At 44.4% G+C, this 12,388-nt stretch overlaps 1 protein-coding gene across 2 annotated transcripts in view; it reads left to right on the top strand.

The window, feature by feature from the left end:
• PTGFRN (prostaglandin F2 receptor inhibitor) overlaps positions 1-12,388 on the top strand; it is an 88,957-nt gene that overhangs the window by 22,078 nt on the left and 54,491 nt on the right. For both annotated transcript variants that reach the window (XM_035114819.2, XM_035114817.2), the window contains exons 2-4: positions 8,299-8,676; positions 9,240-9,659; positions 11,609-11,992. In XM_035114819.2, the coding sequence (XP_034970710.1) occupies positions 8,299-8,676; positions 9,240-9,659; positions 11,609-11,992 (1,182 nt within the window). The remainder of the gene's footprint in view (positions 1-8,298; positions 8,677-9,239; positions 9,660-11,608; positions 11,993-12,388) is intronic.

Raw genomic sequence — 12,388 nt, 5'->3', positions numbered from 1 at the left:
GACCCAAGGGTCATCTATTCCAACCCCCTGCAATGCAGGAATCTCAGCTAAAGCACCCATGGCAGATGGCCATCCAACCTCTGTTTAAAAACCTTCAAGGGAGGAGAGTCTACCAACTCTTGTGGAAATCTGTTCCACTGCCAAACAGCTCTTACTGTCAGAAAGTTTTCCCCCGAATTTATTTTCATCATGATGGAAGAGCATAAGAGATTGCCTTTTATCATATTTGCAAATGACCTAAAAGATAGATTGCATGGCTAAAAAATTATGAGCACAAGAAAGAAATGTACTCTAGATAATTGGTACAGAGGAGGCTATTATGAAAACATACTATAACAAAATGAAATGGAGGGCTGTAATTTGGGAACAAAATGCATCGTGTTCAGTTTCCCGGTGAGTAGCTATCATTGTATCTTGGAAGCAGTGGGTGGCCGTGTGAGTACAAACATTTTAAGGTGTATACAGATGTATATAACTTTAGCAGTGAGCCTGCTTTGGAACAATACTTGATACAACTTGCTCATATACGCACCACCACCACCTCCCCCCCCCCGGCAGACTGTTCTTGTTTTCAGAAGCAGGAGGATTTGCAAAGCACTGATGAGCCAACCCTTGGCATCAGTCATGGAGATCCCTCAAAGCAGTTTTTAATAAGAGTTGGGCTGAGTATTGGCCTAGACTCTTTCAGAAAGAGAGAGAGAGAGAATGTGTTGGTTTGTGTTTCTGAATGCCACTGCTGAATGCTGGCATTATTGGGAGGTAGTTAGCCCATGGGGGCAGCCATCATCCCCCCCCCCAACAATGCCCCTTTGATGTAGCATTGTTCCTAATCAGACATTCTTGATGGTAGAATGCAGCTGTTGATTGCATTTCTGCCACTGCCTCTGCCTTTCATAAAAGGAGAGTGAACTTGAGGAGCTCCTGCATCACCTTGTACTGTATCATTATAGTCAACCTCCCCCCCCCTGCAAAAAATACAGAATTTGCCTCCCATTTCACACAAGTGGCAGAAAACATCTCTCCCCTTTACAGGCCCGGGGTTTAAAAAATGTTAAAAGGGGGCTTAAAAAAACCCAAAGCTCTGCTGAACGAATGCTTGAGCAGATGAACCTACAATGCATTTGGGGGGAAACCGCAAAAGTGGACAGTCCACTTGGCTCAATGACGGTAGAGGTAGATAGGATAGTTTTTAATCTGAAGGCAGTAAAAAGGTAAAGGGACCCCTGACCATTAGGTCCAGTCGTGACCGACTCTGGGGTTGCGCGCTCATCTCGCATTATTGGCCGAGGGAGCCGGCTGTGTCCTTTTGAGGGAATACAATTGAGGGGAACAGAGCTCACTCAGCAACAGAAAAATGAACACCCCATAACCTGTATGGAGAATTTTTTTATGCAAACCTTAGAATGTGCTGCTGTTTTAAAATATCCTGAGTTGGGAAGGATAAAAATCACTAATGCAGGGGAAGGCAATATGTGTGGCCCTCAGGCTTATTAAGTGGGTCATGGCGGGGGGATCACTTCGTATTTTATTTTTCATATTATAGTATAATATGCTTTTAAAACATACTGGATGCTTATTTATAAAATTGTGTTTGTGCCAGTGTATGTACCACTATCACTTTAACTGAACCCTTATTCTGAAGAAGTAGCTTTTATAATTAATGTGCGTGCTTTATGTATTGGGGCATTGGTATTCAGGTTCAACAAATTTTGAAATAACAAATCACATTTTGTTCCAGGGTTTTTTTTTAAGGGGGGCATAGGTGACAGGAAGGAAAAGGAAGTGGGGGGGGCAGGGATGTTGTCTTTGACTTAGTCAGACTCTGCAACATAGTATATTGGCTGTGTAATATACCTGAAGTTGTTTTGTTAGTACTGTGGATAAATCTGAGTTAAATCAGACAGAACCCTGAAGCTTTGAATCATTTATAGACAGCAGCTAATTCCTTTTCTTATGCCAGATTCAATTTTCTTAAAACCCTTCAGAAAATTCTTATAAGCAGTGTTCTTTTCCTCCTCTGCTCCTTTTGAAGGCAGAATAACCTTATGCTTCCCCCTCCTCACCAAGTGCTTCAAGATTCAGTGCTTTAGTTGACATAGAAGAGAGCCTTACTGACCTTTGCAAGGGTGGTAGGTTGAACAGAACCTGCTAATCCTTGTATAAATATGCAGGCCTTGTTAGAAATAATTCCTTTGAAGTCTCCATTTTGGAGTGTTGCTTTTTTGGGGATGAGCAGCTATAATCTGCAGCCCAAAGAAAAATGTGACTTCCTGTTTGTTTGAAATGTGAACATCTCCTGTGAGAACCACAGAACATTATGTTTTTCTGTAATAACTTTTTTTTTAAAAAAAACAACCTATTGTCAACCCGAGAATATTTGGATTGTGCCTGGTTATCTGGTGTTGGTGTTGGTGTGGGGGTGTATTTGTGTGTGTGAATCTTTCTCCTTAGCCTCAACATTGAACATCTCTGTACTAAGTGTTGATTTGGTGGAAGTTGTCGGCAAGCAACTAGATTCTTTACTAGTAGGAACACACTAGGTTTTATGAGGACAGTGTTAGCTAAAGAATGGCTGATAGGTAAAATCTGGACTTTCCTGTCATCTTCCCTATAGTTTTTTTAACTGAGATGCTTGTGTGGCTCAAGTTGGAGACTAAAATTATTGAGGTGTACCCAGGTGGCGCTGTGGATGGGACCCAGGTGGCGCTGTGGGTTAAACCACAGAGTCTAGGGCTTGCTGATCAGAAGGTCGGCGGTTCGAATCCCTGCAACGGGGTGAGCTCCCGTTGCTCGGTCCTAGCAGTTCTAAAGCACATCAAAGTGCAAGTAGATAAATAGGGACAGCTCCGGCGGGAGGTAAACGGCGTTTCCGTGCACTGCTCTGGTTCGCCAGAAGCAGCTTTGTCATGCTGGCCACATGACCCGGAAGCTGTCTGCGGACAAACGCTGGCTCCCTCGGCCTATAGAGCGAGTTGAGCGCCGCAACCCCAGAGTCGGACACGACTGGACTGATGGTCAGGGGCCCCTTTACCTTTACCTTTACTCAGCAAATCCTCCAAAACCTGCATCTCCCCTGCCTTATTTGTACCCCTTCTACTTTTTTAAAAAAGTTAAAATGTCCCCCTTTTAGCAGTTAGATTTCTATTTAAGCACATGCAAAGTACTTGGATTATTACATCACCAAGGTTAAAAATGTTATGGCATATGAACGGTGAAGTTATCTCTGGTTCCCACAGCATTAACCCTGCTGCATTATGCAGATGTACAGTAGAAATAAATGTCCTTGAAAAATGTATTTCTGTTTCTGGCTGGATATGCCCTGAGGAAAGTGCATTACAAGAAATGCTGTGGTGAAGATGATGTAATAATCTGTTTTATTGGTTGGCTGGGCTGTGACAGAAAACTCTCATGGGTTGCGTGCCTGCTTTTAATATTGGCTAATGTTCCTGATGGCCTGCAGAATGGGATCCTGATCATATGTGACTTGAATCACAGTTGTCAGAGGTAACACTGGAATAATCAGTTCAGTGAAACAGAGGCCATTATCGACAGGAATGGATTGTGCAGCATATGCTTCATAGAATGGAGAGAAATAATTATTGTCACTGTCAAATAATTATTGGCAGCAAGAGGCCATAGCTCACTGGTAAAAACATATGCTTTAATAATAACACGAGATGGACTCTGCTTGACCAGGCAAAAGTCCTAATCTAGTTCAGCAGTATATTCCCACATTGGCCAACCAGATGCTTAAGGGAAACCCACAAGCATCACATGAATACAATAAGCCTCTACCACTCATTTCTCCTAGCAGCTGGCTTTCAGGAGCATGCTGCCTCTGAGACTGGAGATGATATATATACATCCATCATAACTACAATCCATTGATAGCCTTGTTGCTCATGAATCTGTCTCCTCCCCTTTTAAAGCCACCCATGTTGATCCCCATTGCTACATCTTGTGGAATCAAATCCCAAATCCCTTGGGAAGGAAACAGGAGTCTGGGCTGAAGAGCAAATCAGGGCCAAAGGGAACAATGAAAAGATATAGAAACATGCCAGAGCTTAGGAAGACCTTGGTGACTGAGCAGGGCTTAACTCATGGACAGGGAACCTGCTGTTCTCAGTTGTCCTTAGACTCCATGACCATTGGCTAGGGATGTGGTCCATAGACATCTGGAGGGCCATCCCATCTCTGGCCCAGGAAGTTCTCTTAGAGTCAGGGCCAGCCAAATACATTTTACCACCTGAGGCAAATAAGGAAATGGCATCCCCCCCCCGACTACTGGGAATTGTAGATTTTTTTTGTTTGTTTTTTAAATAATACAGGAAGTGGGACTGAGCAGGGTTGGGGTGACCTCCTGTGGGGACCTCTTTCTCTCCCCCATTATTTCATCTCTCCCTGCCCAACCTGGCCCATCTTGGGGATAAGGGGAAAGGATTGAGGGGGAAGGAAGTGGGGCAGTAGCAGTGGTGGCAGCTCCTAAGGTCTGGCCCAAAATGGCCTGCTGCAGTTGTCTGAGAGGGAGGGGTGGGTAGGACAAGGCGAGAGAAAGAGAGGGTGATGGGAAGGGCTGCTGGTCGGTGACAAGGCTACAAGATGGCTAGAGTTTCTACCAGCTGCTGCTTGGCATTGCAGCATGTTGGGGGCAAGCAGAAGACCACTGTCCATTGCTGAGCTTGCTGTGAGACTGAGCTGGCAGGGCTACTGTTGGAAGTAGTACCAGGGACGGGCCAGAACCACGGCTGCTCAATGGAAGTGCCGAGGAGTCAGGAGCTGGTTTAGGCTGCTGCCTCTCAGCTAACTGCCACCAATAAAACAGCCAAAGGAGCCAAACGCTCAGAAAAAGCACAGACAGGGAAACCACAAACTCAAAGAGAAGGGGTTGGGGGGAATGGCAAAAGGGAAAGAAAAGGAAACAGGAGACAGTGAATAAAGGACTCATGTGCTCACTACAATATTGTGAAGTAATCAGGGAGAGTAAAGTTAATTTGGTCCACTTCAGGTGGCGACAGTAGTAGCTATCTTGTCCATTCATGTGCTGCCATGGGCCTTCCCAGACCCACCCTGCCTTCCTTGAAGGCTGCTGAAACACTTCCTCCTCAGCTGCCTGCTTGCTTTCCTGGGAAAAGAAAGCTGATGTAATACCACACCCTTATCCTACGGCTTTCCCCAGCCCTGATTGTCTAGGGAAACTGTGTACGTATATGTTTAAGGCTGTTGTGGTATTGAGAATTGCTGTTGAGCTGTTGCAGCATTTTGGGGTGCTGCTGTGACGGTCCTGCAAGAAACCAAGCACACACATGACAGTGTGGGATTAGACATCCTTAAAGTGATTTTGTTTGGAGGTTGAAATTGAAGCATCTCTGCAGCTGAAATGGTTATTCCTTTTATGGAAAGTCTTGAGCTGCAAATAAAAGCAGTGCTTGCTTAGCATTCTTAGGAAATGAGAGATCCTACCAAAGCCAATTTGTAGCTCTTGGAGATTTTTGGGCTTCAAAACAAGCCCACTGCAAGGCTGAAGAGGTTTTGACTTTCCACATGGCTGACTGAAACACTTAGGACTCGTGAGGAGCAGCTAACATATTTAATGAGGCTCAGTGTTCTTCTATGCAGGGTGAATTGATTCAGACCAAAGTGATTTAAATCAGCAAGATATAAGGCTAATTATCATTGATTTTAAATTGAGTTTCCTATTGATGCTACTTCATATACTTCCTAAACTGGGCCTCAAAACTGGCCACTATACAGTGTTAATTTACAACTAGAGAATTATTTACACTCTTTCATTCTTAGAACAGCGGCTTAGCATTTTTCACACTGTACACATCTTGTATGTGAAAGATCCTGTCATGGCTGACATTATTAGGTCTAGTGATAGTGTTGCCTGAGTAGATATGTGGACATATCTGTGCTTGCTCCAGGGTCTGATCCCTATATTTGTGTCTATTGTAGCTGGTAAGCAACGGTTTTAGTGACGAGTGGGGGCTGTCTCTAAGAAAATGCTTCCCTACCACCAAAGGCCTGGGTGAAGAAAATATAATTACTCAGGATAAGCTGTTGATTGGGATGATTTAGATGGACAACATGTGGGTCTGCCACTTTCTCTTCTAGGGCCGTCCTGTAATAGGTTGTTCCTGAGTTATCAGTCAGGTCTTCTTGTCCTGATGTAAATCCCTAACTTGTAAGTCTTTGCCAGTCAGAAACAGATGCAGTTCTGCTATGGGGCATGGCTGCAGACAATGGATTATGTAGCGTATGCTTAGTGCTGGGTATCTCTTCTTGCTCCCTGTCTCTTCAGCAACAGCTCTAGAATGATGCCTGACACCAATGAACACTGAGATGGGAAATAAGGGTTGCATTTCTTTTGTGTCTTCCATTTGGAGTACAGTATTTGAAACCCCAATATGTGGGTGTCATTCTTACAATAATAATTTATTATTTATACCCCGCCCATATGGCTGAGTCTCTCCAGCCACTCTGGGCGGCTCCCAATTGAATATTAAAACAATACAATATTAAAAGCTTCCTTAAACAGGGCTGCCTTCAGATGTCTTTTAAAATTAGGATAGCTGCTTATTTCCTTGATATCTGATGGAAGGGCGTTCCACAGGGTGGGTGCTGCTACCGAGAAGGCCCTCTGTCTGGTTCCCTGTAACCTCACTTTTCGCAATGAGGGAAGGCCCTCGGCGCTGGATCTCAGTGTCTGGGCTGAACGGTGAGGGTGGAGACGCTCCTTCAGGTATACAGGACCAAGGCCGTTTAGGGCTTTAAAGGTCAACACCAACACACTGAATTGTGCTCTGAAATGTACTGGGAGCCAGTGTAGATCTCTCAGGACCGGTGTTCTGGATTAGTTGCAGTTTCCGGGTCACCTTCAAAGGTAGCCCCTCGTAGAGCGCATTGCAGTAATCCAAGCGGGAGATAACCAGAGCATGCACCATTCTGGCGAGACAGTCTGCCGGCAGGTAGGGTCTCAGCCTGCGTATCAGATGGAGCTGATAGACAGCTGCCCTGGACACAGAATTAAAATGCGCCTCCATGGACAGCTGTGAGTCCAAAATGACTCCCAGGCTGCACACCTGGTCCTTCAGGGGCACAGTTACCCCATTCAGGACTACGGAGTCTTCCACACCTGCCCCGCCTCCTGTCCACCACAAACAGTACTTCTGTTTTGTCAGGATTCAACCTCAATTCGTTAAGCGCCATCCATCCTCCAACCGCCTCCAGGCACTCACACAGGAGCTTCACCGCCTTCACTGGTTCTGATTTGAAAGAGAGGTAGAGCTTAAGGGCTGTAGGGGGCAAATATCTCCCCCACTTCATGCTGCTGTCTTTCATATATATATTTACATGATCATGCATCAAAAACACAAGCATTGTGAAATGATTCAAATTGCAACACTGCTGAAATTTGATAGATGATACTTTTGTTTCTATAGGATTCCAAGATGTTTTGTTTACTATGAATATAAGAGAAGCAGGAGAAATTCTTTGATTGCTATTTATAGAAGAAAAGAACAAGGCATACTTTGTAATTTGATTCAAAGTTGCAGTTTTGAACTTCCTCTTCTGTTAACATCAAATAATCACTTAAACTTATCACAGCAATGAAAATGTTAATAGCATTAACTGATGAGAGCTATCTAAAACATTAAAATGCTGCAAAGGAAACAAACACTCGGTGGCATGCCTCTTTAACAAAAATGGTTAAAACCTTCAGAATATCCAGACACCAGAGTATCACCAGAATTGGCAACTCTCTTTTCAGTCATGGACAGGCAGCTCATTTCAAATTACTTCTGTTTCTGAAACAAGACACACCATTTCATCTGCAAACTAGATGAGGTGGTAATTGGACTCTTTTAAATTCTTGACTCAGTTTTGTTAACTCTTCTAAAGTGGATCTGTACATAGTGCAGATGAAAGGGAGAATCAAGGAAATCATGTTTGTGGAAAGAACAAGAATTCTTAAATTGTGGCTGACAGTATTCACAATCCCAGATGGCATCCAATGACAAGTCGAATATGGATGTAGTGAAGAGGAGCAATGTCCCAAAGGCCACCCATTGCATTTCACAACTAAGCAAGGATTTGATCTTGCCTTCCACCATTTCAACCCACTGCACGCTCTCCTAATTCACTGACAAACATTTTCGCTTAAAACATTCCAACATACCATCAATTAGATGGCAAACAATAGTGTCATTTTTACTTTCCTACCTCCCCACATCTCCCTGTTTGTGTGTGTGTGTATGTGCAATTTTAACTTACAATCCTTTGTTCCCCCCCCCCCAGCTTCCTGCCACGGGCGTATTGTGAAGGTGCCTGCAGGTCCTCTAGTACGAGTTGAGAACACAGAGGTGGTGATTCCATGCAACGTTAGTCAATATGAAGGACCCAGCGAGCAGAACTTTGACTGGGAGTTCTCTAGAATCTCTGCTCCAGACTCTAGATTTGTACAAGTAGTGAGTACTTGGGACCCTTGGTTCACGTCTCAGGAGTATAAAGATCGGGTTGACGGTAAAGAGATCACATTGAGGCGAAACAGCAACAATTCTGTGGAACTCGTGATTGGAAACATCCGCCCTGCTGACCAAGGGATGTACCGATGCACAACGCCCAGCACAGATTCTGTCGTTCAGGGAAATTACAATGCCGTAGTCGAAGTCAAAGGTACTTCTAAAGGGTGAGGGGTATTTACAATTGGTATTGGGTCTTAGTGTAATCTTGCATAACCTGAAGGTAGACAGCGCCCCATGTCCAATTGGTGCCATAGCACTGTCCTGTGCTTGCTTAATTGAAGCAGTGGTTTGGTGACTATCTCAACAGGATCGTTTGAATTTATAAAACAAAGCAAAATGCTCAGAATAGCTCCTGTTATATTTCAGTCTCTCTCTCTCCCCCCCCTTCGCTGACTTGTGCTTCTAAACAAAGTATATTGGAAGGGGAAGTTTCTCTGCTAATAGATTTACTTGAAGAGGTAATTGTGGGTGGAGATCTTTCTGAAGCTGAATAATTGATTGAGTTAAGGGAGAAAGTGTGGTGTGTGAAAACACTTTTTTGCTCATGTTTTCCAATGTGAGTGATTTGTTTTGGCTCAGCGTACTCATTATGCTGCATAATTAGTCATCTCTTTCATGACAATCTACCACAGCTAGACTCTGTTTTCATCGTTGCTTTATGTAAAGCCATTTATTATAACCCACACGCTTGATAACTTTCTTTTCTCCGAATAGTGATTGCGGATGGCTTAACCGTTGCTGGGTCAAACACCCGCTCCACATCCACTTGGAACTTATCAGAAGGAGATGCCTTTCAGCTCCGCTGCTCAGCGTCCACCAATTCTTCAGAACACACACACCTGCACGTGTCTTGGGAATTCAGAAATGGGTTTGCCTGGCAAGAAATTCTCTCCTTGACGCATGAGGGCAAGTTCCAGCCTGGTTCAGAGTATAACGAGCGCTATATCAGTGGAGATGTGCGTTTAGATGCCATGGCCAATGACATTTACCGCTTGTCTGTGTCCCAAGCTCTTCCAACAGATGAAGGTGCCTATAGGTGTAGAGTGAGTGAATGGGTTAAAGGTGCAGATGCTTCATGGCAGAAGATCCAAGAGAAGGCTGTGGATATAGCAAATGTTGTGGTGCAGCCAACAGGTGAGCATGCAGTATTCATGAAATGATGTGGCCTGTATCAGCATCTATGCTGTAATACCTTTGTGGCTGTGGGACACCAGCATTTGGTGTAAAGCTTAAGGGATACCCTTAAGTATCTCAGCACAGTATATAACAGGCACCCCCAAACTCGGCCCTCCAGATGTTTTGGGACTACAATTCCCATCATCCCTGACCACTGGTCCTGTTAGCTAGGGATGATGGGAGTTGTAGCCCCCAAACATCTGGAGGGCTGAGTTTGGGGATGCCTGGTATATAACATAGTAACAGTGTGTACTTTCCTCAGTACATGTGTTAGATACGTTGTGAAGGCACTGCAAATAAGAACTTAGATATTTGTATTTTCTTTGAATACCTACTGCATAGTTGTGCTTGGAATCTATTTAAAACCCTGGCTTCATAACAGAGGACTCTTCTTTTTCAGTGGTTTGTATAGGATATTTGTGTAAAAGGTCTTGTTACCTGGCTTTAGGGATTGCCTAGGGCTAAAGGATAATTTAAATCTACAGTTGCTTTAAGTTTGCAACTCCCCCCCCAATAGTTTAGTTACTAGACAGTAGTCTCTAAATGACTATTCCCCTTCCTTTGTTTAAATATACCTGTGTGCAATGCATGTGCTTTGATGGATCATGACAGGCTGCAAAATGTGTACAATGGTAATTTTGGTGAAGGAAGAATAAGCAAGTTGGCCTCTGGGCAGCAAAATGAGATTATATGTTTTTGCAAGTATGCTCATACTGGACTTGCAATCATTTAATCACCACACAGAGAATTTGAAAATGCCACAACAATCATTCAGATGTGATTCAGTTCTTCATAGTAGTTAGCTTGTAAAATCTGATTTGTACTCCTTTGGGAGCGTGTCTTGGCTTTAGGTGTATTCATTGTGAGAAACAACATATCTGTGATGGTGAGAGACCCCCTTGACCTTCCCTGTGCTTGAAGTTATAATGCTTGTTATGTTGGAGTAGGTAGGCATGTGAGGTGGTGGTGTTTTTCTTTTCTGGGAGGATTAATTGTACGTAGCTAAATGCAGCGGCGAAGCTTCATGCTCAGCCACCGGGGGCGGAGAGCAGGCGCGCTGCCCCCAGGGATGTGGTGCACATTTTGGGGGAGGGACACGCCATGCTGCACGTGTTTTGGGGGCAGGGCGGGCAGCCGCGCCCTGCCCCCACCGCCCCTATTTTCCTACGCCCCTGGCTAAATGTAGAGCCATTTGGACCACCTTCTGTTGGAAGGATGTCATAGCTAAGATGTAGATTGTGTGAAGCTGGATTGACAGTGAATTTAAATAGAAAAAAAATGTGTCCTTGATATCCGTGCACAAGGCAAAGGTAGCTGGTTTTATATTCTAAGAAAACTGAAATTGTACAATGAATTGCTTCAGAACATAGAATTAGATAAGTAGTAAAACTTGAAAAAAAAGTTCACTGCCTGTTTTTCTGTAGTTCAGCAATAATTTCTCCTCCTCCTCCTCCTCCTCCTCCTCCTCCTCCTCCTCCTCCTCCTCCTCCTCCTCCTCCTCCTCCTTCTTCTTCTTCTTCTTCTTCTTCTTCTTCTTCTTCTTCTTCTTCTTCTTCTTCTTCTTCTTCTATCACTCATAGCTGAATAAGATTGTCTACTCCGACGGGGAATTTCCCGTCGACAAAGTGTAGGATCATGGCAATGTATATAATGAATAGAGTTGGGGCAATAACACAACCCTGTTTAACACCTGATCCCACTATGAATGGTTTACTTTGAGAGCCATTGTTTTCTGCGACAAGGTGATGATCCAGCCAGTAGGTCAGCAATAATATATGTGACCTTTGCCTGTAAATATGTAGGCCACTAATTAAAAGGGCAGGCAGTAGAAGTCAACGGTTATGCTACCTGCTGTATTAAAAAGTTGAAAATAACACTTTTTTGTCTTGCTTCCCTCCTGCTCAAAGCTTTAGGTGTGTTCATCACCAGAAGCAATGTATCTGTGACAGAGGGAGACTCTCTTGACCTTACCTGCAACTTCACAACAGACAGAAGTGGTATTTTCCAAGCAGAGGTCAGGTGGTACTTCAGTGAATCACCTGATAGCACCATGGCAGAAGCTCAGGTTTTGCTAAGTGCAGACCGTGATTCTGTTGTTAGTGATTCTACCCTCATCAGCCTCAGCCATGTGGATCGAAGTTCTTACCACCTATTGGTACGTGATGTGAGCACTGAAGATTCCGGTTACTACTACTGCCAAGCAACTCTCTGGGTGCCACAGCACAATGGTAGCTGGCACAAGGTAGCAGAGAGGACATCTGTGCCTGTTACTGTGGAGGTGTTGGCATTAGGTGAGTAGCTGGGTGGTGATGCTATAAAGTTGATGGATAATTTGTCTTGTGTAATGATACTGACGTGGGTGGCGCTGTGGGTTAAACCACTGAGCCTAGGGCTTAGCAATCAGAAGGTCGGCGGTTCAAATCCCCGTGACAGGATGAGCTCCCGTTGCTCGGTCCCTGCTCCTGCCAACCTAGCAGTTCGAAAGCATGTTAAAGTGCAAGTAGATCAATAGGTACCGCTTCGGTGGAAAGGTAAACGGCGTTTCCATGCGCTGCTCTGGTTTGCCAGAAGCGGCTTAGTCATGCTGTCCACATGACCCCGAAGCTGTACGCCGGCTCCCATGGCCATTAAAACGAGATGAGCACCGCAGCCCCAGAGTTGTCCGCAACTGGACCTAACAGTCAGGA

The sequence above is a fragment of the Zootoca vivipara genome, chromosome 4 (assembly GCF_963506605.1).
Source record: "Zootoca vivipara chromosome 4, rZooViv1.1, whole genome shotgun sequence".
Taxonomy (NCBI): Eukaryota; Metazoa; Chordata; class Lepidosauria; order Squamata; family Lacertidae; genus Zootoca; species Zootoca vivipara.
Note: the sequence above shows the minus strand (reverse complement) of the source record. Positions and strands in the feature narration are given on the sequence as shown.